The sequence below is a fragment of the Micropterus dolomieu genome, linkage group LG11 (genome assembly GCF_021292245.1).
Source record: "Micropterus dolomieu isolate WLL.071019.BEF.003 ecotype Adirondacks linkage group LG11, ASM2129224v1, whole genome shotgun sequence".
NCBI lineage: Eukaryota > Metazoa > Chordata > Actinopteri > Centrarchiformes > Centrarchidae > Micropterus > Micropterus dolomieu.
Window position 1 is genome coordinate 13,918,068 of NC_060160.1, and position 26,612 is coordinate 13,944,679.

Sequence of the window (26,612 nt, forward strand, 5' to 3'; positions counted from 1 at the left end):
AAGGAGTAGATCAAAGCATTTTATTGTATGAAAAATATATCCATAAAACGGAACAATATTTACAAAACAGTTGTGCCATGCAGGGCAGAGAGCAGCGCCTTAACCATGATCTCCAGTATGAAAAACATCAGTATCGGTTCTCTGGATTCAGCCCGCTTAAAAACCGAACTTCACAACAATACTGACGAGCACAGTGGTGCGCACATCTCTACATCCTGACTGATTCATTAAAGGCGCATTTGCAAGGATAAGAAACAAAAACAAAACTTTTGACACACAAAATTATTTTGTTCACAAACAGTCCAGACAAACTAACCTTTTTGTGGGTGGATCCTAACAGGATGTATAGATGTCCAATTTCACATGACTGTATAACACCCTACAACGATGAACAAATTACTTTAGTCCAACCATATAAAAAATAAATACACTTACTGACTGAGAAAATCTGGAGTTATAATACTGAAACATCTGCAGCATTTTTGTTTTCGTCATAGCAGCTCTAAAAAGGTGAGAATTAATTTACACATTAATAATTCGATTACTGGATTTTCCCAGCCTTTCTCTGTATTGATCCAGCCAGTCTCTGAGCTCTGTGATCCGATAGCCCTCAGGTCCTCTGCCACCCTGGTAAACTATCTTTCCCTCCTGCAGTATGTAAAGTCTGTCGAAATAGGCTCCGTACGCTGCGTTGGAGGAGTTTTCCATGCTGTCGACCACGACCAGGCAGCCGGGCACCTCCAGGTGCATCAGCTGCGCAGCGTTCAGCCGGTCCTCTAGACACCGGTGTTTGGGGATCTGATAGGGCGCGTCAGTGCTCATCCAGCCGTCGGAGGGGTGCGCTTCCTCGATATACACAACTACAGAGTCTGCTATATCTGCGTTCTCCTGCACGACACACTGGAAAGCCTTCAGACGCGCCATGAACGGCGGTCAGGTGCAGCTTCCAAAGTTGAGGATGAGCGGTCTCCTGTCCGTTGCGTAATCGAGGATGCGGCTGTGCCGCTGATCCTCCAGCTGAACAACTTCGGTGTTGGGCGCTCCGTGTCCGAGATGCGCTGCTTTCAGAAAGTCCAGTTTATGGCCGTGCCAGACAGCCTTTAGGGATTCCAGGCTGAAGAGACGATTGGAGTCCGATATGCACAAAGGAGGATCGATGGCATCGCCCTCCTGCTCCTTCATCCTGAAGAAAACCCTTTTTCTAATGCATAAAAAGTCAAGCAGCCAAAACATGACTGCTGCCATCAGAAAACGAGGCAGCAAGACGAGACAGACTATTGCATTTTTAATAGATTTAATAGTATTCATTATCACAAACAACCCGAATGGTCCTGCGTTGTGCCACGAGCTTGTGGGTTGAAGTTGGGTTACTTGCAACTTCCCCTCTTTTTATAGCACCGGCAGATTTGAATGAATCACACCCCGCCTCCGAAATGGTGCCGAGGCCTCACATGGTGGGGATTACCTTCTGTCAACTCAACAGCTTTGAGTCATAGCCAAAAGCCAAGAGTGCAGGAAAGGGAGCGGCACAGCAGTGCGTTATTTGGAGAGTCGCTCGTATTGTTTTCTCATCAGACTGCTAGAATTAACCTTTTAAATCCAAAATGCTCATGGCGTGTGATCAGTGAAATCGTTTAAATGTTCTAGCACATCATGTCTAAGAACAGCCCATAACTACTGCTGCTGCAGACTTTTCAACTGCAACGACAGTGACTCTTTTGCTGGAGGACACTTAAGCAGATGCCAACATACACCGTTTAAAGGGCTGGCCTGTAGTGATCCAGTCACCAATCCATGAGAACAGTCCACTGTTCACCCTGATCCAATGTCACATATGGACCATATGGACCTTTGATCACATGAGAGATGTCAACTGTTATCTTACAGTCACATGTTAACATGCTCTAAACTTCACAAATGTTTTAAATCACATTAGTCTGTCATAAATAATGTGATAAATCAGAATGGGCTCTGACTCTATAAAGTAAGGTAAGATTCAGATGGCGACCTGATATGGAGCAACATTAATGCCACATGAAAAAATAATTTTTTTAGAAAATTTCAGAAAAATGTGTTTCTAATAAAATAAAGTCATTACATAAAAAAGGGACCCTCAAACCACAACACACACAACAACACACACACTACGCATCCTGTCTGTCAGGGTGGGGAGACACCAGGGCTTATATAGCACTCAAACACACCAAGATATGAATCAGAATCTGGAGTAACTTCACTTTTACTTGTGGGGTCCAAAGAGACATGACATATTCTGCTGTGGTCACAAATCTCCCAGATTTGTTTATTCTTTCTGTAAAATGGGCCAGGATCATTTTAAATGTGTCCTGGCTGATGTCTGAAGACTCATAAAACTTAAAAGAATGTTGAAAACAGTCTCTGTTGGTTGCTTGTTTGCCCTCTTTAAACAACCCATTTCTTCTCAAACTAATCAGAGTACAAAAACAAAGAAGTTGTACCTGCACCCCCTGACCTTGTTCACAGTCGTTTCAAATCCTTTTTGACCAGCAATTGTCACAAGGTTATTGTTGTTGAATCTGTTCAACACCCCAGAACAGGGATTGGGAACTTGACATTGTTTAACATCTCATCATACTGATCTGCTGTTGGCAGCGTGGTATCTGTGCAGCCTTATAGGGCTTATGGCCAGCTTCATGACATTGGTGCAGCAGCAAGGTGGCTAACCCCAGTCTGAATGGGTTATTCCATGAAGTAGGCTACTGACAGTTTAGGCTTCTGCCATTAGACCTAAATTAGGTGGTCAGCTTCAGGTGATTATTAGAGAGGATAAAACCAAAAACAACAAGTTGGCAGCCATTTTCTACAAGTCCAGTGATGTCGAGTGAGGTAAAACGTTCTATTGACTGTAATATGTTTTACTGATGGGAATTACTTGTGAAGAGTAAACAGTAAAGTTTCTGTTCCAAATATGGGATGTAATAGATCATGTTTAAATCTCCACGATTAATTAACTGAGCTATTAGCATATCGAGACCACTGACCCTCAAAGTAGTGTTTATTTGCTGAAAAGTTGTCTGACAGACAAAACATATACAAAACTTACGTTGTGTGACCAGCTGTGTTCAAACACAAAACAAGTGGCCAACACTGGGGGGTAAAATCAGCCCCTCAACACACCGTACAATCTAAACAGGATCTGGAGTGATGAGGTCTGGAGCACACGGTAAGAGTTGGAGCTTTTCCAATTTGATGCACCTTACTAAGTTATTGCAGTGTAATTCACAGCGAGCAGATGGTTGGTCTCTTTTTTTTGTCAAGGGAAAGAAAAAATACATGAGCCACACAAATGAAGATCTGACAAGATTAGGCAGACACAGTGAAGCTTACCAATGAATGCTGCAATATCACACCTGTTGTACACCTGTTGAAACAGACTCTTAGTCAATAATAGTCAGGTCCAAATGAATTCAGCCTGAACATCATCATGAACTTTATGAAGATTCAACTGGAGATTGTACTGGTATAATCAGACCTATTCCAGACTGTCACTCCACCTTTCAGGAAAAAATCCCTAAAAACTATGGAAAAAAATGTAATTACCAACCAGTCAGGTTGCAGTTTACATACGTGTCTGTCCAGACTCTATACAATACAGTATATGTAGTGAATAAAAAAGGTATAAAGTCTATTTTTACATTCCATCTGTATTTATTTATAACTGCTTAATTGAATGGTCTTGATTGGACTAATCTTATGTCATATTCAAATGAAAACATTTTTGATTTTGTTGCAAAAACTTCTATTGCAACACTGAAACATTCATGCAAAGAAAGCACACCTGAACTGTATTTTTTGACTAAATGGAAGTTATCACTATATTCATGATACATAGTATGAATGATTCCAGTGAATTTACATAGTTAAACTGATTAATGAAGGATTATCATTAATATATTGGCTAAACAGGTACACTTGTATTTGATTACTATGTAAATGATAACTTATAGAGATCATATTGTGCTTTTCCCCTCTCCTTTATTGAGTTATTTACCTTTTTTGTGCATGTAACAGGTTTGCAAAGTGAAAAAGCCCAAAGTCCACCCCAAAGGGTGTTCCCATCTCCCACAGAAAACACTGCTCTGAACTGCCTGAAAATAGCTCGTTTGTATTCCAGCCTTTTCTTCCACTTTACTGTGATGTCACAACATAACACGCGTCATAATGCTTGCCAAGCGACTAGTCCGAGGTAGAGGTGAAATGCCCTACTCCATAGCTAAAACGAAGTGTGACACATAGTGTGAAAAGAGGAAGTTGCAGCAATGTGCAGTATGACAAAAACATGGTGTTTTTTGAAAATTAAATCATTTAAACCTGTTCTGGTACAACACCTAAATAAGATTCTGATAATGAGCATAAAATGACCTCTTTAAAACCTATTTCCAGTCACAATGACCAAAAGTGTCACATTGTCTGACCAACTGTGAAATATGGTCACAATCTCCCTTTCTGTTCCTAAGTTATGGTGTTGAATAATGGCCAAATAAGTGATTTTCTAGGACTCAAATTATATACAGATGGATAAATAACAAGTCATAGAAATAAAAGTATTTTACACGTCGCAGTGCTGAAGATGAATTAAGGACGAAGTCTGGTGGTACAGCAGATACTTCTGTATCTCTTGCCAGATGGCAGCAGGGTGAACAGGCTGTCTGGGGTGGGTACTGTCTTTTAGTATCCTTTTGGCTCTGTGCAGGCACCTCACCTCACTGATATCAATGATGCTCAGTAGACTCGTACCAATGATCTTCTGAATGGTTTTCATATTCTGCAGAGTCCTCCTTCACCTTCTTTCTCCTAAAATTAACGACCAGCTGTCTGACATCGAACTGAAGTTTGTTTTCTGCACCATTCTGCAAGACTGTTGATTTCCTCCCAATATGAAGTGTCATTGTGAATTTCTCAAGGCGTTACTGAGATATTGGGTTCACAAGAATGGGATGTACAGATGGACATCCCAAAAACATAATTGCTGCCACTCCCACTAACTAGTCTAAATTCCAGAGGAAAAGCTAAGAAAGGGGCTAAGAGCTTCTTCTCACAGCACCGTAAAGAAAATCTTTCACGCATTAGATCTGCTGCACACTTGAGCTGCTGCATGTGAGTTTCAACAACAGGGAGTCTAAATGAACAGTGGACCAGAAAGCAGTCATACTGGCATACAGTATTTATAGCAGATGTCTTAAAACAAGACAGACGCTAGAGAAAGAGTAGACATTGACGATAACAGAAACAAGTAGTTATCTGTTGTAATTGCCTGACTAATGATGTGTTGCTCATGTACCTCTCTTTCTTAGGTCCAGTAGGGTCCAATCTGTCTGCAGAGATGAAAGAATCTGAACAAATCTCAAACTGAGGTGGATGAGAAAGTGAGATCTGCTATGAGGTTATAATTGTGTCCTCAGGTCTCTACAGATTTTTTATTTGGCTCAAAATGTTTCAGGAGTTCAGGCTTCAATGTCAGATATTACATTGTTGGTAATCTTTATTTGAACCATGTTTATGTCTGTCAGTATCCTTTAGTGAAGTTTTTTTTTTTTTTCCAATTTCCATCTCTCAATCTTCATGCTTCACTGGTGCTTTTTGCTCCAGAAAATAATTCCAGCATAAACTTGTAAACATGTGCTCTAGTAAGTTGGTTTTCCTGCAAAATACTGGTTGCCCTAGGACTCAAAGTAGTTAAAAAATAAAACCAAACCAAAAAAGCTGTTTTGTCACCTTCCTTAAGAATTGCTCAGCAATGCATTATCTTCTGCATACGTATTGTGACCAGTCTCCCTTTAAATTCATCTATTCGTCAAAGTATTTCTTCAAGTTTTCCTGGAGCCAACTGGGGTGTGCAACAATGCAGGCACTGAGTATGTGTGCATGTGTGAGAGGGTCACTGTACTGTGTATTTTCACTAATATTTCACACTTTTGTTTTTAAAATCTAGTCTGCAATATACTTTTGTATGTCCACAATTACAAGATAATTGGGAAAAAACAATGTTACAATGTTGTTTTTAAAGAACAATTTTAAAATGTCTTTGAGAGGGATGTAATAATTTAATTATTGCATCAATGGTACAATAAGGAATCTGATCACGTTGGCTTCAGCAATAATTCTAATTAAACCCTTTGCAGTTGAAAATTCAAAACTTCTCCCTCTACCAGGATTGAAAAGCTGAAAATTATACTTTTACTACTTCTATTACTGCTACTACTACCATGGCCACAGTGAATAATAGTAATATTACTGCTAATACTACTAACACTACTGCTGAGATTGAAATGTGGGGTCAGCATTGTTCGGGCCATCATCATTAAAACGTTTTTTCATCAGTGGCTTTTTCTATTTTAAAGATCTAGTACAGATGAAATTCAGTGGGATTTCAGTGTTTGGTATCACTTCATATTACTTATTTAAACAATAGAAACATTATTTTGGTTTCTTATTTTAGAATATAGTCTGATTGTATACTTTTCAACTTGAGAGATTATTTCAGTTGCACGTTTATCTAATGAATATACATTACTGGCTAATTGTTAATGAACTAAATATATATAAATGTAAAATGAAATTGAAACTTGAAAATCGAAATAACATTTTTTATACCCAGTGATTCACAACGCCTTTGATACTAGTATGATCACACAGCTATATATTATATTACACTGTTAATGTTGATGAGTCAGTGTCGGGTCTTATGTACTGGAGGGTGTTCTGTTCAGCGTCTGTCTGTGCTCCACAGGGATTCAACATCTGGCCACACATATTAGCCATTACTGGCTAAATGCCATTCACTGGTCTGGTGTGCTTTTTCAACAAAAGCATTCCAGATCTAGTGAGCACATGGTATATTGGTTAAACCCTAATCTCCTGTTACAGTAAATCCATGTCATATTTGATTGCAGGGTGGCTGTAAACCAGACATGGAGGGGAGATGTCAATTTGTCTGCAGCTCACAGTCGTAGTGATGACTCAGACAACAGGCAGTATGGAGTCCAACAGTTTGTGGGCATCTTTATCAAAGGTTTGTGTAAGTTGATCAGCATATTGCGAATTTATAAGTTGAGCCCAAATGCTGAACTAATACATTTCCTATTGACCATAAATACTTGTATTCATATAATTTAAATGCAGAACGTGTTTTTATTAACAACGGTCAATCTAACATACTTAGATTATGGTCCTACTTTTAGGCACCGTTCTTAGATTAAAAAAAAGAAAAAAAAAAATTATATATATATATATACATTTTTTTTTGTTATTTTCTAATGTTATTCTTACCTTCCTCTTTGTTTGTGTGTTGTATGTTAATAAAGTTCTTCATCTACCTATCGGTAAATGTGTTTCCATACACCTTTATTTTTAACGCATATTACTATTGCATGATTGCTTTCTGTATCATTAGTTTTACCAATAATAAGTGCTGAAATGATTAGTTATTTTTTATTTTTATATTTTATTTAATTGATTGACAGAAAATTATTTGACAACAATGTTGTAACAGCAAATTGGTAAATCTTTTCAAGCAAAAATGCCGAACACTGATTCATTTGTTTTAGCATCTAAATTTGAGAGATTGCTGCATTTCTCTACTGTTTATCACCATGAGTTGAATACATTTGGTTTTTTGATTGTAGCATGAACAAAATGACAATTGGGCTCTGGTAAATTGTTATGGATATTTTGATGACATTATATCGACCAAACAATACTGATAAATCCCCAATAAATTTATTTTTAGTGGTACTGTAATTGTGTTATTATTCATTATGATGTACTTGCAAATCAAATATTGTTATGCTTGTTCAGCTTGTAATGTGTCCACGTGTTTGTACACAGCAGTCTCTGACTAGACTTTATATGAACATTATGTTTGACTTTTCAGAAGATTAATGGGGGCTCTTACTAATGTGTCTGGTGTGCTTCACTATTACTATTGCTGCATGTGATGACAGACTGTTCATTTACATTGGGAGACAGAAAGATGACTGTAATGAGTTCAACAGCTGACTCATGATTCCTCATTCTCCCACTCTATTTTTTGGTAAACATTTTTACGTATCCGCTGTCTTTTTGTCCTTCAGTTCTTTCACTGTGAGGCAGTTTCTCCCCTCCATCCTTACCCCTCCTTTCTTGCCCTTTCACTCTAGTATCTGAACTCTCTTTACTTTCTCACAAGAAAACAAAAGTGTTTTTGATGAAAAAGACAAAAAAGGGCTCACCTGCTGTGCCTAAATTTGCTTTGAGGAATTATTCTTTTGTTGTTGTGGTTGAAAACCAGAGATGGATTCAAACCTGCTTACTTTTACCTCCAATAAACTGTGCTGGATTCTTGGCAGCGGTTCCAGGTTCATCTGAGGACAACGCAGATCTGGGAAAACGGCCCCTTTTTCTGCTGCTTACTTATTGAGATGGCAGTGTTCCAGAAACCACAACTGAAATATCATCAAGACTCCCCCACAAAACAGATTTATGATAAGTTTCAATGCTGGCTCCTTCTCTTTCAAGTCACTGATATCTCTCTCCTTGCACTGAATAGAATAGAAGATAAAAATCTACCTCTTCCCCACCCTCCGCTTCACCTTCCACGACCCCGTCTAAATCAAAGAGCACTAGTGTTCACACTCAACTTGAATGAACTGCTGTTGCCTGCCCTGTGGACTGTTAGTATCTCAGCAACTGGCGAACCAATGAGGAGTGGACGAACGTGTTATGATAATCTGGTTCATCTTGCTAGTCACGTCACTCCTGAGACGATTCAAAGTAGCATCTTAGTTTAGACATTGCTTTCACTGACAACGTATTAAGAACATTAATGACAAGCAGCAGTATGTGAAGCAGTTAAACTAACCAAATCACCATGTCTACAGAAGAAGCATTTGACTTTAACTGTCAAGGTGTCACTGACACTGTAACATTATACCTGTGGTGACTGTGATGACATTGTGATGTCTCTGTAGTGTAGCTTTAGGGTTCGTGGTAGTGTTACAGATATAAAACCTGGTGAAGTTTAGACGACCAGGTATTTTTAACTGCAAAACCTGTGTCTCAGCCAAATCTCAACAAAACATCAAAACTTGATCTGTCTAAATATGACAGAGTCAGTATTTCATCTTGTAAACAATTTCATTAAATAACAAAATTTTTTCCAAGTAACAAAAGGATGTTACATATATTATTGTATTTAAAATGTAAACTACAAAAAGCAAATTGTAAAGTGTGTCTGAACAAAACAAATTTTTTCTTTAGACATTTGCAAAGTCAAGGGAAAGCCAAGTGGGTACTAAAAAACGAAAATTTTCTAAGTGGTGCAAATTGAGGCTAAGACAAGTCTGTGTGATTTGAAAATATTTTGCAGTTCTGTACTCATCTCTGGGGTTTATAAATCTATTTCATAAATGTAGAGACAAAAGAAACAAAAAGAGAGATAGAGGGAAATGAAGGAATGACCTGGAAGTTCCGGTGACTTCTGAGATTACTCAAAGTCTGGGGATAAGCACAAACACATGGTTGGTTTGTATCAAGCTTCCGGTCAGCAAACTGATGCAAACCTGCATTCTATAGAATGGCCAGCAGGGGGCGACTCTTCTGGTTGGAGAAGAAGTCCGTCTCCATTTGAAATAATGGTAAAATGACCCTACTTCTCAGCTGAATAATTACCTCAGTACACACTTTCCTAATGAGTTTATGGTCTCAATCACTAGTTTCATGTCTTCTTCAATACAATATGATGCTTATTTAGTAAATAATGGTCACATTTAGAGAAAAATAGACCATAGAGCAAAGTATGCTTCAGGGCGGTATTATCTATTATTGACAAGTCGTTAACATGGCCACTTTTGCGCATGTGCAGAACGGATCTGGCAGGCGGTACAAATTTGGCACTGACAGGTAGCACTGGATTTAATGTATGGGTGTCGGAGTAAAGGGGTATGAACACTTTTGCAAGCCTCTGTAGGTGCAAGTGTGCCAAGAAAATATCCCCCACACCATTACACCACCACAGCCAGCCTGAACCGTTGATACAAGGCAGGATGGATCCACGCTTTCATGTTGCGTAATGCCAAATTCTGACCCTACCATCTGAATGTCGCAGCTGAAATCGAGACTTATCAGACCAGGCAATGTTTTTCCCAATTTTCCATTGTCCAATTTTGGTGAGCCTGTTCGAAATGTAGCCTCAGTTTGCTGTTTTTAGCTGACAGGAGTTGCACCCGGTGTGGTGTGTGTGCACTCTGTAGATATTGATAAAAAAAAATTTATTACACCATTTCATGGTGCCCCATACCACACGACGATATACAGCAAAACTGCCAACAGGTCGCTAGTTTCAACTTTTTTAGCAAATATCTCCTTTCCTCCTGCTCATGTTAAATGAGAATGAAACGTACACTGCGTTCAATAAAACATTGTAATGCACTGTTGGGGAATTGGGAATTTTTGGTCTCTGTAAATAATATTATTTTTATTAAATAATATTATTAAATTGGGCGGCACGGTGGTGCGTTGGTTAGCACTGTCGCCTCACAGCAAGAAGGTCATGGGTTCAAAACCCCGGTTGCCCCGGCCTTTCTGTGTGGAGTTTGCATGTTCTCCCCGTGTCTGCGTGGGATCTCTCTGGGTGCTCCGGCTTCCTCTCACCATCCAAAGACATGCAGGCTAGGTTGATTGGTTCCCCTAAATTGTCCTTAGGTGTGAGTGTGAGCGTGAGTGGTTGTTCGTCTATGTGTGGCCCTGCGATGGACTGGCGACCTGTCCAGGGTGTACCCTGCCTTGCGCCCAATGTCAGCTGGGATTGGCTCAAGCCCCCCCGCGGCCCTGTACGCAGGATAAGCGGTTGACGATGGATGGATGGATATTATAAATATAATAAATTATATTAAAAGTAATTTAAAGTAAAATAAATGCTAATTACAAAACTCTGAAGGTAGGAAAGTTAAGTGTATTAAAGCAGCTAGATAGCTAACTACTGACATTAACTTACATTGTCTCCATTAGCGTGTGATGCACTGGACTGGAGAAGCTGCCACTGCGAGTGATGCAGACGGAGAAGATGTTCAACTGACGACAAGGTTAGGAAATGGTACGGTCCATTATAGGGGTGTCAGGAATCGTATTTCTAGATTGTTGAATATAAGGCACGAGTTTGAGAAATATTTTGTAACAGTTATAATGACCGGTAAGAAAGACCCCCCTGAACTGTTGTTTTTGCCTCTTTTGGGGGTCCAAGCCATAATTAGGGGGGTCAGACCCCCGCAATCCCCCCTGTAGTTCGAACCATGCTCTGTAACCCTTAGAGATGGTTGCACATGAAAATCCCAGAAGATAGTAGTTTCGGAAATACCAACATCCATGCCACGTTCAAAGTCATTTTTCCCATTTCCCATTCTAATGCTCGGTTTGAACTTCATAAAGTTGTCTTGACCATTTCTACATGCGTAAATGCATTGAGCTGCTGCCATGTGACTGGCTTATTAGCCATTTGTGTTAACAAGCAATTGAACATGTGTACCTAATAAAGTGGTCAGTGAGTGTACTTCTTTGTGAGTGGTTCTAGTCATAGGTGTCATTTACACTGGGGACGCTGGGGACATGTCCCCACCACTTCTTGAAATGGCTGATTTTGTCCCCACCACTTTTTTAAAGCAAAATTTCTTTAAAAAAAAACTTGCAGACTAGCTTGCAGTTAAATAACAAATGAAAATGCTATAAGAAAGGTTTATTTGCACATTTAGAAAACATCCAATGCAATTAAAATATAGAAGAAACAAACGTGCATTGTAAAAAAAAAGTAACTTAAGCTAAAAAAATAAGCTACTGATTTATAATGACCCAAAGAGGTGCATGCACCAGTTAGTAACTTTACCAACTTACTGACACAGTTTCTCTACCTTTGAACATGACAAAGGAGGATGGAAGACTAAATCATGCCTATGTGTTTCCTCAGCAGAGATGATATTACAGGAGAAGTTGATCTACAGGAGAAACTGATCTGAAAGCAATACAGAACGCCTCAGAGCTGCACTGCATTATATTCTATTATTTTTATATATATTTTATATTTTTATATTTTGAAATGTCACGTGCTACCTGAATTTTGTGTTTCCTTTTACATAAATAAAAATATTCCCACCATAAATTGGTGCACAAACCTTCACCAGAATGCAGGAAATTAAGTGTTTAATGATCAAAATTTCTGGGGGGAGTTCCCCCAGACCCCCCACTCATATAGGCTATCTTGGCATTGAGGATATCTTTAAAACACTGTTTAAGGATCTTTTCACCTCTAATATAGCGTATGATGATGATGAGCGAGCTAAGTGTCTCTTCACACTCGTAATGTGAGCGCCACCACTTTTTAACACAAAGTAACGCTCTTGGTTCTAGTGTTTAGTCAAGCTATGGACAGGCGTTGAAGACTGCTGGTCCAGCAAAGAGAAAGCAGCAAAAGTGATAGTCTGTTATGTCCTGGAAACTGTTGAGGAAACAGTTCATATCATTCAGGAAACTCACAAACAGCAAGGATCAATCTCTTGTCCATTGATGTACTGCGCTTTGCATAGAAAAAAGTTCAAGACAATTCAACTCTGGCAGCAGGCCGGCATGTGCTTGAGATGAGCAGTATGGCAGTTTTCACAGGATCACACCCGCTTGTTGCTCTGCCTGTCAGATTGCCCGCGCCTCCCTTCCTACCCACTCGCCATTCCTTTGAAAATGAATTACTAGGCTCGTCTATCGCTTCCCGTCTGAAAAGGCCTTAACAATCATTGCACGTGGCGTCAAGTGTGAAAATTGCATAAACTATTATTTCCTTACCTGTAGATGGCATGCATCTGCATTTCTACATCTCTAGCTCTAAATTTCCGCTACCACAGAAGACATTTGACTTGTCACAGTAGGAAAAGCACAAATAACAAAATGAATGATGGCTCAGTTACACTTTGCAGCGTCGGTTTCACGGTCCTGGTATTGCGTCACAGTTTCATGGCTTACTGGGACGCTTGAATAGAAAGGTGCCTTTGTTAATGTTAACACATACTTTTTCTATGATAAGTCAAACTATCTGCTGTGAGAAAAGGCCTGTAGTGGTGCAGGATGGACAAAAACTTCTGGTTAAGGTGCTGCAGCTAAAGTTAGATATTTTTGATTGGCCTAGATTCTGTCGGTTTTCATCAATGACACTCAGTGTCTGCATTTATGTATAAACTATATTTCATATAATATTGCTCAAGGCTCTAATAACTTTCGTCTCTACTAAAAGTCTCTAAATTTCAAAAAAATGAGTTTCTAGTTCATTTGCTTATATACAGTATTAAACCCAGTGACCAAAATGGATGGATGATTGTCTTGTTTAATTACTCTCTGGGTTCAGGAAAAAAGCTTTATATGAGATAAACAAAGAAGTGTACTTTTGGATTAACCTACATGCAATTTATCTGTAACTTTTAACCAGTAGTGCAATTCCTTTATTATTTATTGAAATATTAGCTATTCACAATAACTTCATAAAAACCTTGTCCAATTCTCAGAGACATTCTCTCTGTAGTTTAGGGCCTCCTGGCAAGTCTTCACATAAGTCAGTGTCTCCAGTTGTCTCTGCCCTTATTTGCACTCCCCAAGTAATGATGATGGTGAGCATGTTGGCGGATGTCCTCATGTGGCTTCTTTCACTGCTGCCTGTTTGAGCTTATTAGTGAGTGCCCGTCTGCACACTCATTGATGCCAGTCCTCAGGACAGATGGTGGCAAGACAGGGTGAGTGAGAAAACCTCTGACAAACATACACGCCCTCTCTCTCTCTCATTCTCTCTCTGCTTCTATATCTCTCATCCACTGAAGCACACAGCGGCTGTGAACAATCGTCTTTATTGATCTTATGTGATTTTATTCAATTTGTTAGCAGTGACTTTGATTGTTGTTAGACTTACAAAGTCTTGTTAAATGTCACTGCATATTATTTGGTCTCAACTATGTGTTGATTTAGGTTAAAGGGTTTATATATTTATATATAGAAACACTGCTGCAATAGTGAGGTCCCCATACATTTATCGCAGTTAGTTTGCCAGTAATGTATACCAGCTAGAAGTGAGGTATGTTTCTTGTTTTAAACAAGCCAGAATTAGTTTTTTTTTTGTTTCCGTGTCCATGTTTGAAGAGTAGAAATGGTTAATTTGAGGTTTCAGTGTTTACCAAAATCCAAATCCCTAGGAGGAGAATCAAAGCACTGCTGTCCTCATAAGGTCATTGTGCACTCAACAGTGTTTAATAGGATGTGTTTTCTGCCCTGAGTTGTCTCTGCGGGATACCGCTAAAGCAGCGGGACAAACATCAACTGGCAGCATTTGTGATGCTGGACAGGAAGGTGAAGCAAAACACTAATGGCTGAGATCTTCAGGCTCTTTAGTTGTGTAGGTTTATCTTTTATCAGTAGTTAGAAAAAAATGGCTATAACTTTTGATATCTAGTTATAACATTGGTTAATTGTTTTTTAATATGAGTTTATTGTGCAATAATCACAGCTGAAAGTCACTAATCAAGTTGAGTACAGTATTTTTGATGTAGGTCTATTTTTTATGTCTCACCTTATGGTTAGTATGGCGACAACTACTGATTATTACAAACCAATTGATTGATTAATCCCTTTCTCTCTAAAATGTCCAAAAATAGTGATTAATTATAATGTTGCAGAGTGTAAGGTGACTTCTTCAAATGTCTTGATTTGTCAAGATGACAGTCCAAATCCCAAAAGATGTTGAATTTACAGTGATATTAAACTGAAAAAAATTGCATTAAAAAAAGATGCGATGTGCAATTTTTTGCTTGAAGGACTGAAAAATATTGATCAATATTCTGAATAATTGCAGATTTATTTTCTGTCGATTGACTAATCAAATAACTGATTAACTGTTTCAGCTCTAGTGGTTAGTCTTACAAATTAGATACCTTATTATGTGAAAAGACTTGTGAGCTTTGTCAATGGCAGATGGTAACGCTTTGTTATATAGTAAGTTAAGCCTTTGAACATAACTAGCGTTATTCCATAATAGAGTGATAAATAAATAAATAAATAATGTTTATACAGCACATGAACCCTGCCAAAAACAACAAATTCCACATTTGTGATGATTAACTGAATGAGAAACATTAAGGATCTCATGTGATAGATAACCATGAAACAGATCAACAAGCTTGTTTGTATGCGTTTACAGTGGGCAGACAGATCAGCTGTGGCCATATTATTTCCATGTCAAGACGATGGAAACACAATTTGTCAGGTTGTTTGTCCGTGTCTGTCCATTTAAGGGTTTTATTTTGGTAATCGTCTGTCTCTGGTGTTGGTGTCAGGCTTTGTTTCCTGTCTGCCCTGATAACCCTACTGTGCCTCACCTGTTCATGCACCCCCTCCGCTTGTGTTTGTGTCTGTATTTATTGTCCTCATTCTGTTCAGTCTTTGTTGGATCGTCATTGTATAATGTTGCGTGTTTCCCTGTTCCGTTGTCTTCATGGAATAATCAGCTAGGCTGTGAGGTCACCGATGTCCGGACCTCCGTAATTGTATGTAGACTATATCCCATCTGATTTCACTGTCACAACCCTCATTTCATGTTGAAAAACTTTCCCCCATCAGTGTCCAGACTTGATGAAGCACGTGAAAACGTTGAGCGCGCAATAACTGAGAACACTGCGCGCACACACACACACGGGAAGACAGCAAAATTCAGATTTAATAAAAAAATTGCCTCTGTAGGTCTATGTATTACATTATGGATCGTTAGTTTGTTTGAATTTGGTTGTGTTTAGGTGTAATTTTGGTTTGAATTACCGTAAATAAGCTCTATTAAAAGAAACAAAAAATCTGGACCTCACTTATTTCTAAACCCTGGTTATGGCCTGGTTATGGCTGACTTTGATTTCAGTCCTAAAACCTGTTAAACCCATAGACTGTATATAAGAAGTGGACGTAGTCATCGTACCATCACCCGTTGGTTTGTGGACTGCCGTTTTGAAGCCTTGAGTTTGGATGATGGGGCGCTGCATGTTGAGTTTTTGCAACCAGCGGCACCGGACGTGACCATATTTGGACGAGACGGTGGAGCTAACGGTCATCAATTACAAGCTCTGCAGCAGCTTGGAGAGTGACCCAGCCCGATGACCACTCTGTCTCTCTGTACATCAAACATAGCTTATATAGGATATGTTTAGGTATCTGTTAGGTACCATAGAAGGGTTTGAATCTGCAAAGTAAAAGGTCAAACCCATAGAAGGGTACAGTACTATCTTGAGGTAACGAAACAAGGGGTTAGAGGTCAGATTCTATAGAAGGGTTCAGTCCCTTCAACCTACATAACCACCAATCACTGCTCTCCCCGTAGAACACCTCCCCAAAGGTCACTGACCCTCTGTCTTGCTTCTACAGTGCTATTTTGAACTGTTATGAGTCAAATGCATAAGTATCGGATAATACATTAGCTTGGTGCATCTGTAATTCACGTTAACTGTCATTTTAACTTTCATTTAACATTCCATTCCATATTTATACATATTTCTACATTTATTTATGTTGACTGTATGTTTGTCTACGTGTAGCACCTTATCACCACAGCAAATTCCTCGTATGTGTAAAACACTACTTGGCAATAAAGCTGATTCTGAACAGGTCTGACAATTTTGTCTAGCAAACAACAGTCTTAAAACTAAATGTACTCACCAGAGAAAGTGAACAGCCAACTCCTAATAAGCTTTTTCAACGGCGCTGGTTAAATTTACACAGTGCCGTGGGTACGAGTCACTCTAGCCTGCCTGACAGGTCACCATGGAAACGACTTGTCAATAATAGATAATCCTGCTCTGAAGCATACTCTGCTTTATGGTCCATTTTCCTTTAAATAGGACTATAATTTACTAAATGAACATCATATTGTATTGAAGAAGACATGAAACTAGCGATTGAGACCATAAGCTCATTAGGAAAGTGTTTACTGAGGTAATAAATCAGCTGAGAAGTAAGGTCATTTTGCCATTATTTCTAATGGAACCGGAATGCAACCAGAAGAGTCGCCCCCTGGTGGCCGTTCAATAGAATGCAGGTTTAAGGGACTTCTGCGTTGGATTCACATCTCAGACTGGAAGCTTCCCGCTTGGTTTAACCTGCCTGAGTGCACGGCCAACAGTGACAGTTTGTTTTATTACTTAACATGCTCTAAATTTAATAAAAACATACTCTTGGATCACATAGTGATAGTAATCAACGATAGTGAACAACATTTCACTTCTCAAACGGGCAAGATCTTTTCTCTTCCACATGTGTAGGCAATAATGGCCCGTTTTGTCGATATCCATTGTTAATCACTTCGGTTGTTATGTTGTGGCTTTTGCATTTGTGTTTTCCATTAATGCACTTACGGAATTTGCAAAGCATTTGGATATGTAGTTTATTCGACAAGTCTCGGCCACCATGGTTATTCTCTTAGAAGACGAAAAAATGATGAAAAAAAAGCACCCAGAAAAAGGACACCGTACACACATATTTATTGAGTTTCTTCTCTAACTGTTTGTCTAAAATAGGGCTTGTTCTAACATGAGAATGTGTGGTCCGAGGGATTGAAAAAAGGTTTTACAGGTGATTTAGAGAGTTGCAAACATTTGGACTCCTGTTAGATTTCACTTTTTTCTTATGTTCAGTACATCGAAATAGCAGTGTTTAACAACACATCATGAATTTAGATGATCTACAGCTGCTTTTGAATTGTTAGAATGTATTTATGCATTATGTGGAGTGAGAGAAATTGTTTCCTGCACAGTTATTTCAGAAGATTTCATTATGTTTTTAAAGGCTGTAATATAAAGCCAGGAATTTAAAAGGATTTTCACATTACAGACTATAACTTAATTTACTATCGTCTACAATTAGAAGTGATGGCTTTTATTTTTTTCTCCCTCTCCTTCCCATCTGTCTTGTTTTCCTTATTTACCCCCCTCTCTCACCAATCTGAAACTACACACCTCCCTCCCCCATAACCCTCCTCTCCTCTTCATTATTGCCTTGGCTTTGTAAGACCCCCTGGTGAATCCTGGCATCACTCTCCCATTTCAAAGGAATGAAAATGCAGCACTGGTCTGTGCCATCCGTTTACTCTGTTCCCCCTTTCATCTGCCTGGACATATTAAGACAAGAAATGTGAAGCTCTGCAGCAGCTCCCACATGAATCTGTCTAAGCCCCCAAGTGGGAACGTGTGCTGGTCATTTCAGGTCCTGTTTCAGACGGGCAAGGGAGAGATTAAGTTAGAGCAAGAGCGAGAGGCAAGCTATAGTGACAAAGAGACAACTTCTAGAGAAGCAGAAAAAGATTGAGGGCGTGTGGCTCGTTTCTTGAGGACACAACGTTTGTTGCTTTGGGGCCTTGTTTTCTAAGTATACTGTGTGCCATTATTAGGCGTCTGTGATCCACTGACCACTCAAGTAAAAGGATGGGCGAGGGGCATCCAAGCACAAGACACAGCAATAGTTACAGGGAACAGCATTAAAGATTTATAGAAACTGTCTTCAAGAATCTATGTTTATATAGTGGTAATTTGTTTTCCCAATGACACTGTGGTGACAAACATAATCTATAATTACACTATTTACCGCACATGAAGAAGAGTTGTTTTTTTTATTATTATTGTAAAAGTAGTAATATTTTGGTGGAAAACAAATGAAATATGTTGACAGTGAATATTTTTCTGATGCATTCAGTAGCAACATGCTAGATACGTCAATGAACAACACTTCCTCATTATATTGATAGATAATTTGGTAGCATTTTGTGTAAAAAATGTGTTGTATTTAAACAGAATGTCTATGAGATGGAGGTTAAAAGAAATAACTATCGGTAACTGGCAGCAGAAACATTTTACCATAAGTTATCTATGTTGTCAATAAGCCAACAATAAAGGTCATTTCAAACAGGCATGTGACTGGCAAAGGGCAAAAAATCGCTTGCTTGCCTGTCTGTTGATGAGGAGCGCAGAGTCAAAGTAAACTTTAGACATAGCCTATAAAGCAATAATCAAAAACATACCCAATTTAACCAATCCTTATTGTCAATTCAGTGTTGGGCCGGTTACTCAGAAATAATAGTTATTACCTACTAGTTAGGCCTACTTAGCCTATACTCCTTAAAAAAGTAACATTAGCTACTCTACTTACTACTTGGTGATGGGCTATAACGTCACTCTCTCCCGATGAGTCCAAGCATCACTGGCAGTAGTGACCAGCGAGTGTCACGTTGCTGTGTTGCTTTAGCTGATGTTTCAATTAGCCCAAGTATAAATGTAAAATTGTTCGCGGTCAAAAACTTTTTGCTGGTCACACAAAGTTTACCGCGGACGACAATGTTCTTTGCATCTTAGACTGTGACACAATAATGACAATAACGTTACTTACAGCTGTCAAAAATACCTCTCTCTCCCTGCTCTCCAGTCTTCCTTTTGCATTTTGGCTAACAGCTGACTTGAACAACATAAGGTCCGATACCGCTAACCTGCAGCGAGGTCGCACATTCATGTCAGGGATGGTGCGTTCATTATTGCAGCATTACTTGGATTAGTAACTGTAATAATATAAATGTTTTGGAAATAATAATCCGTTACATTTCTCTTTACTGGGAAAAGTAATATTGCAGTATTACTGCCCAACACGTTAGGTGCCACTGATGCGCGAGAGCGACTGTGGTACACACTGCGCAGGTGTGGAATTGGCAGCTGAACACAAACAAACATCCTTGTTGATACTTGGAAAGGACTTTACACACGTCAGCCTGTATAGATGTCCTCAAATCCTTTCCCGCTCGTCCAGCTCCTGTATGCCCCCCCCTCCACCACCTCTTTTTTTTATTTCAGGTCGGAAAATCCGGAATTCCAGATTAATCTGGAAAAAAATCACATCCCTGATCAAAGGCTATAAAATATCTTATATTTAACTAACTGCAAACATGCCCCAGTGTTTCTTCTATATGCATTCAGGAGCGGTAGTGCGCCGCTGCTGAATTGTGACCGCCGCTACTAAAATTTCCCACAATCATTATTATGTCAATGCGCTACAAATTTTCACTCACACACTCACACAAAAGGCAAACATGAACAATCGTATCTATAATGATTCTGAGGTCATATTATCAGGGTTTTCCTGCTGTTAAGGCTGAGGGGGTGATGCCCAAAACATGCCGTGCCATATTTGTAAAATCACTGTGGAGAGCATTATAACCAACCAAATTACTTTCCCCAAATCTAATAGTTGTAGTTCCTCCCCAGTAGACTTATCTTTGGGTGTTTATTTATTATCTGCTCTTGCTTTTCCAACTATTTGTTCAGAGATATGGTGAAATAATTGTCCAGTTTGATGTGAAATTACATAATTTTCATTGGAAAATGGAAAATTATCTTGGGGGAGGACCCTCAAACCCCACCTACCCCCTGACCTTGACTGCCATGACCACCACCAAAACATTCATCTAAAGCTCACACATACAGTACAACTATGGGAAAACACTGAAATTTTAAGCCTTTCTGATGTGCATCGCGGGCTCATGGACACGAGCAATGCTGTTGAGACATGCTCTGTTATGGTTTTATATTCAGAGATACAACAGAAATTTTGCTTCACCTCCGCTGCTACAACTCCATCCTAGTGGAAACACTGCATGCCTTATTTAAATAAATACTACAACAAAATCTAATATAAAACTATGGGTTATTAACCATAGCCCTCTCACCTGTACCAGCATGGGGGCCTCAACAAGTTATTAAGCTAAGCTTAGGTAGCTTCCTTCGTGGTAAACATCCAGAGTAAATGGGACCGGTGCCAGATTCTTCCAATATAATAACATTTAGATCAATATGGTTTAAGACCCTGTTGAGCACATTTTATTTGTCTTGTAAATTGTGAATAAAGCAAAGGGCGAGGTGTTTTGGATAAGAGATTTGGAGCAATAAAAAGGAGGTTAAGGAGTCGTGTTTAGCCAAGGATTTGAAAGCAGAGATAACTGGGAAAGAAGCAAGCACAGAGTATCAGAAAGATACTTGTATAGGCAGCAAACAGTGCTCATGAAACCCAGAGAAAATTAGCACGGAATCTTAGGAGGAAAGTCAATATACACATTTAATTAGGGCTATGCCTAGTATAGAATTACTATCACACACATTGGAGAAGGAAAAGAAAGATGTATATATGAGTTTATACACTGAAAAAAATTATAAACGCAACACTTTTGTTTTTGCCCCCATTCCTCATGAGCTGAACTCAAAGATCTCAGACTTTCTCTATGGCCTTTTATTGTGGCCAGCCTAAGGCACATGTGTGCAATACCCATGCTGTCTGATCAGCTTCTTCATATGCCACACCTGTGAGGTGGATGGATTATCTCGGCAAAGGAGAAGTGCTCACTAATACAGATTTTGACAGATTTGTGAGCAGTATTTTAGAGAAATGTGCACAGAGAAAGTCTTACATATTTGAGTTCAGCATGAATGAGGGCAAAAACAAAAGTGTTGTGTTTATAATTTTGTTCAGTTTAGTCGAGACACTGGGTTTGGATGAAAGAAACAAGCTCACCTAAATGTAGAAATATTACAAGACTTTTCATCCATCCATCCATCGTCAACTCCTTATCCAGGTCGCTAGTCCATCGCAGGGCTACAAGACTTTTCAACCTTACAGAAATTACATAGTCACATTCTTCGCACATTGTATTTCACATGTCTCATTTTCACCCCTTTTCTCATCTCCACTTTTTAAAGGTGATTTACAGGTCTTAAAAACATAAACATCGAAACAGGTCATTTGTCTTTGCCCTCCAAAATAACCCATATGAGAGTTTTCTAATCTGGTAGGACAACATTGTGTGCATTACAATATATGAGCATTTTTTTTTTTTTTTATCTGCCTCCTCTATGGTTAAGGTTTGGTTAAGTTTAAGGCTAAGGAAATGGTTAAAAGAAACAAATGTTGACTGTGGTAGGAGACAAACATTCAAATCCTGCATACTCTCTCCCGCCACACACCTGGCTAATTGTGAAGTTGGTATGCGCTGTTGTGTTTGATGGCGGAAAGGTGTGGGAGAAGGGGTTTCATTTCATTTAACGATCCACGATAAGACCTTAGTTTGGAGCACACTGACCCTTTAAGTGTCCACCTCCTCCCAAATAAGTTTTTCTGCACAATTACATCATTACATGCTTCTGCCTTTTTTTTCTGAGAAGACAATCATTATTCAGAGAACCACAAGAGGTTGCTTGTCAGATAAAAATAGACATAGGTCATTTTAAGTGTTTGACCATACAATCACTGTGTTTTTCCCAGTGAGGATGGTCTCTTTGAGTTACTTTTTCCAAAAGATGAGCCCAGACAAGTTATCAACTCAAAAGGGTTACAGTCGTGGTCAAAAGTTTTGAGAATGACACAAATATTAATTTTCCACAGAGTCTGCCGCCTCAGTTTTTATGATGGCAAATTGCATATACTACAGAATGTCATGTAGAGTGATCAGATGAATTGCAATAAATTGCAGTGCCTCCTTGCAATAAAAATGAACTTAATCTCAACCAACATTTCCACTGCATTTCAGCCCTGCCCCTGAAGGACCAGCTGACATCATGTCAGTGATTCTCTCGTTAACACAGATGAGAGTGCTGACGAGGACTAGGCTGGAGATCATTCTGTCATGCTGATTGAATTAGAATAACAGACTGGAAGCTTTAAAAGAAAGGTGGTGCTTGAAATCATTGTTCTTCCTCTGTTAGCCATGGTTACCTGCAAAGAAACATGTGCTGTCACCATTGCTTTGCACAAAAAGGGCTTCAGAGGCAAAGATATTGCTGCTAGTAAGATTGCACCTAAATCAACCATTTATCGGATCATCAAGAATTTCAAGGAGAGGTTCAATTGTTGTGAAGAAGGTTTCAGGCGTCCAAGAAAGTCCAGCAAGAGCCTGGACTGTCTCCTAAAGTTAATTCAGCTGTGGGATCGGTGCACCACCAGTGCAGAGCTTGCTCAGGAATGGCAGCAGGCAGGTGTTAGTGCATCTGCATGCAGTGAGGCGAAGACTTTGAGGATGGCCTGGTGTCAAGAAGGGCAGCAAAGAAGCCACTTCTCTCCAGGAAAAACACAAACTTCACTCGGTAAAAAAATTGGTAGACTATTAACTTATGTTACAAGTCGCGGTGGATATTTTATGCACGGACCAGGTAAATCAACAGTGAACACACAGAGTGCAGATGTTGGTTTCAGTTGTTGGACAGGTTACGTCATTAATAAGCCGCCGTGCGGCTCACCTGCTGATAACAGAAAAAAGACAAGTTCTCAGTCTTTTAGACTTTATAAAACATAGGCTACTGCTGATGTAGAAAGTGGAGCAGACGGGGGAGTGAGACAGAGAGAGGCGGGGCAACCCGGGGTGTTTACCTGAGGTGTAGGTGTGTGTGAGTGTGTCAAAGTGTGGGGAGAAGAGAATTCTGAGGCAGGTGCAAAGTATACGTAAGTAGTATAGTATAATAAGAATGTTTGTGGTCATTAAAAGCTGCTTTCACAGGGTGGTATAATGTGAAAATTTTTGATTTTTTTTTTTTGCTGGGGGGGCGGAGGTTTTACAATCACGATGCCTGCTCAACGTCGTGATGTCTGTCAGCCATCACCGATGGTATTATCTATCGGCCCAACCCTATCTGGGACAGACTATTATTCTGCAATAGGTACAGGGATTGGACTGCTGAGGACTGGGGTAAAGTCATTTTCTCAGATGAATCCCCTTTCTGATAGTTTGGGGCATCTGAAAAAAAAGCTTGTCCGGAGAAGACAAGGTGAGCGCTACCATCAATCCTGTGTCATGCCAACAGTAAAGCATCCTGAGACCATTCATGTGTGGGGTTGCTTGTCAGCCAAGGAATGGGCTCACTCACAATTTTGCCTAAGAACACAGCCATGAATAAAGAATGGTACCAAAACATCCTCCCAGAGCAACTTCTCCCAACCATCCAAAAACAATATGGTGAAGAACAATGCCTTTTCCAGCATGATGAAGCACCTTGCCATAAGGCAAAATTGACTAAGTGGCTCGGGGAACAAAAAATCAACATTTTGGGTCCATGGCCAAGAATGGGCTGCCATCAGCCAGGTTGTGGCCCAGAAGTTAATTGACAGCATGCCAGGGCGAATTGCAGAGGTCCGAGGGTCAACACTGAAAATATCGACTCTTTGCATAAACTGAATGTAATTGTCAATAAAAGCCTTTGACACTTATGAAATGCTTGTAATTATACTTCAGTATACCACAGTAACATCTGACAAAAATATCTACAAACACGGTAGCAGCAAACTTTGTGAAAACCAATCCTCGTGTCATTCTCAAAACTTTTGACCACAACTGTATAGTATTTTATTAGCTGTAAGACAATGGATACTGTAGTGTCCCTCCAATAAGACTTCACTCCACAGTATGTCTTACAAGAGAAAATACTTCTCCAAACATGAGTTTCAGTCTGGCAAAAGCTGTTGTCAATGCCCTTTGCCTCCTACACAGTACTAAGAAACTTTTTGTTCAAATCATCGCATCTTGGCAGTCTGGTTACATAAGGAGTCAACACAAGTCCACTTTCAATTTGTGATTCCATATTTAATGTGTTTGTGGGGGAGGTGAGAGGTTTTTTAAGGAGTAAACACCTACCTACGTACCAGCCAATGTGTTAGAGCTGTCTGGAAGGGGAAAAAAAAAGAGAGAGCCATAAGGAAAGATTTTACAAAACACATTACGGCTACTTTGATCAGAAAAAACCCCAAACCCCAAAAATCCATAATTTCTGAAATGTGGTAATATTCAGTGCTACAGGCCACTGTACTGTATCTGCTTGCTTGATTTTGATCAAAACTTGCCCCAGTTTTGTCATAAAGGTACGGCAATGTACTCTTCAGATATTCACAATTAATTGCAGTAAACAGCATCATTATAACTATTCACACTAACCATACAGAGAATTTGAGTTTTCTTATATGAACACTGTCTTTAAGAGGACATGTGTAGGCAAGTGAATATGTGCGACAGTAGTTTAGTGCTGTGAAAAGAGTTAAGTTTTCTTTGAGTGTGATTGTGGATTCCATTCACCTTCAGTTTGGAGTCCTCTGAAAGTTAATGGGATATTTTTTCAGTCTTTATTCAAGAGTAATTTGGGAGCATGACTTATTGATTTCACTTTCACTTTTGTAATGCTGTCTTTCAAAACCCTGCTGTTGCATTCAAATAACCCCTGCTTCTGCTCAGACTGTATGCTTGACCTCAGATATATTGTTGCTTACACATATTTCCACGCCCCAGCTTCAGCCCTTTTCCTTCCGCTCAGGCTAACACTGCCACTGCGTGCTCCTGAAACGTTTGTTCCCAGATCCAAACACTAGAATACCAATTGCCGCCAAAGTCAAGGACCTCAAGTAAGTTTCTTATTTGTATAGTGTAATTTCTTCCTTCGCCCTGCGATGGAGTGGCGACCTGTCCAGGGTGTACCCCACCAGGATTAGCGGTTGACAATGGATGGATGGATGGATTTCTTCCTTCAAATTAACAGGAGGATTTCCTGTTTTCCCCCATTCTGTTGACACTGTCTGAATGCAACATTAGTTCACTCTTGGGCCATGTCATATTTATTACCTTGGCTCTGTTCCATATCACTGTCCCCCATTTTAATTGAATGTCCTAAATGCAAGTGTTGAATTTATCCCATAAAAATTTCAACAATGAACCAAAAACAGTCTCATTCAAGGATAATTTTAGCTCTGAAATCTCATGAGAGGGGAGCTGTTGCAGGAAACGACGGTGGAAACGAGAGGGGAGTTTGTTGTGGACTTTATTTTCTAACATTACTCCAACACAACAATATCCTCTCTCCAACTCTGACTCGTTTCCACCATCGTTTTCCTGCAACAACTCGCTTCTCACAAGATTTCAGGGGGAGACTTATCCTTGAGCGAGACTTCCGTTTCTTGCTAAAAAAAACAAAGGGGGTTACTCGTTGGGAACCTTTCCATGATGCTGTCACACACCTTGTAAACAGTCTGAGCCTGTGTGGCCAAAATAATCCCTTTTTGTGGACATTATGTCGACGGGACAATTGCCCTAAAGGAATACGTGCAGCCAGTTCGCGGCTGCTGGCTGAAGCCATCTACTGCACAGATTCCAAAATTTCTTTTTGTAACTACTGGTCATTTCAACACCAAAAGATGTAAAAAATAAATAAATAAATAAATAAAAAATAGGGCCCAGGATTGAAAATACCAAAATTATTCTTTAAATAAATATTTTAATTGTTTCCTGAAATATAGGTGAAGGCATATAATAACTGTATATTTTTAATGCACTTTCGCAATGGTTGGCAATTTAAACATATCTGCTATAGCTTTCCTAATATAGTAATCATCTATCCAAACAACACATACCAACCCATACTGTTGGACTTGATCAAATCTGGAGTCTAACACATAATATGTAAAGAGGTGAATAAGCTATTTTAGTATTTGGATTATTTCATACCCTGACTTTTGTTGATAAATGTAGAATCTCATTG

At 39.4% G+C, this 26,612-nt stretch overlaps 1 protein-coding gene across 1 annotated transcript; it reads right to left on the reverse strand.

Annotated features, from left to right (window-relative positions):
- Window positions 1-3: 3 nt before the first annotated feature.
- On the reverse strand, window positions 4-24,777 carry dio3a (iodothyronine deiodinase 3a). Its single transcript, XM_046062125.1, has 3 exons — window positions 24,725-24,777; window positions 21,619-21,716; window positions 4-1,201 (listed from the first exon to the last, which is right to left on the reverse strand). Exons 2-3 carry the CDS (start codon window positions 21,651-21,653, stop codon window positions 523-525), a joined length of 714 nt encoding a protein of 237 aa, XP_045918081.1. The 5' UTR covers window positions 21,654-21,716; window positions 24,725-24,777; the 3' UTR covers window positions 4-522.
- Window positions 24,778-26,612: the final 1,835 nt, after the last annotated feature.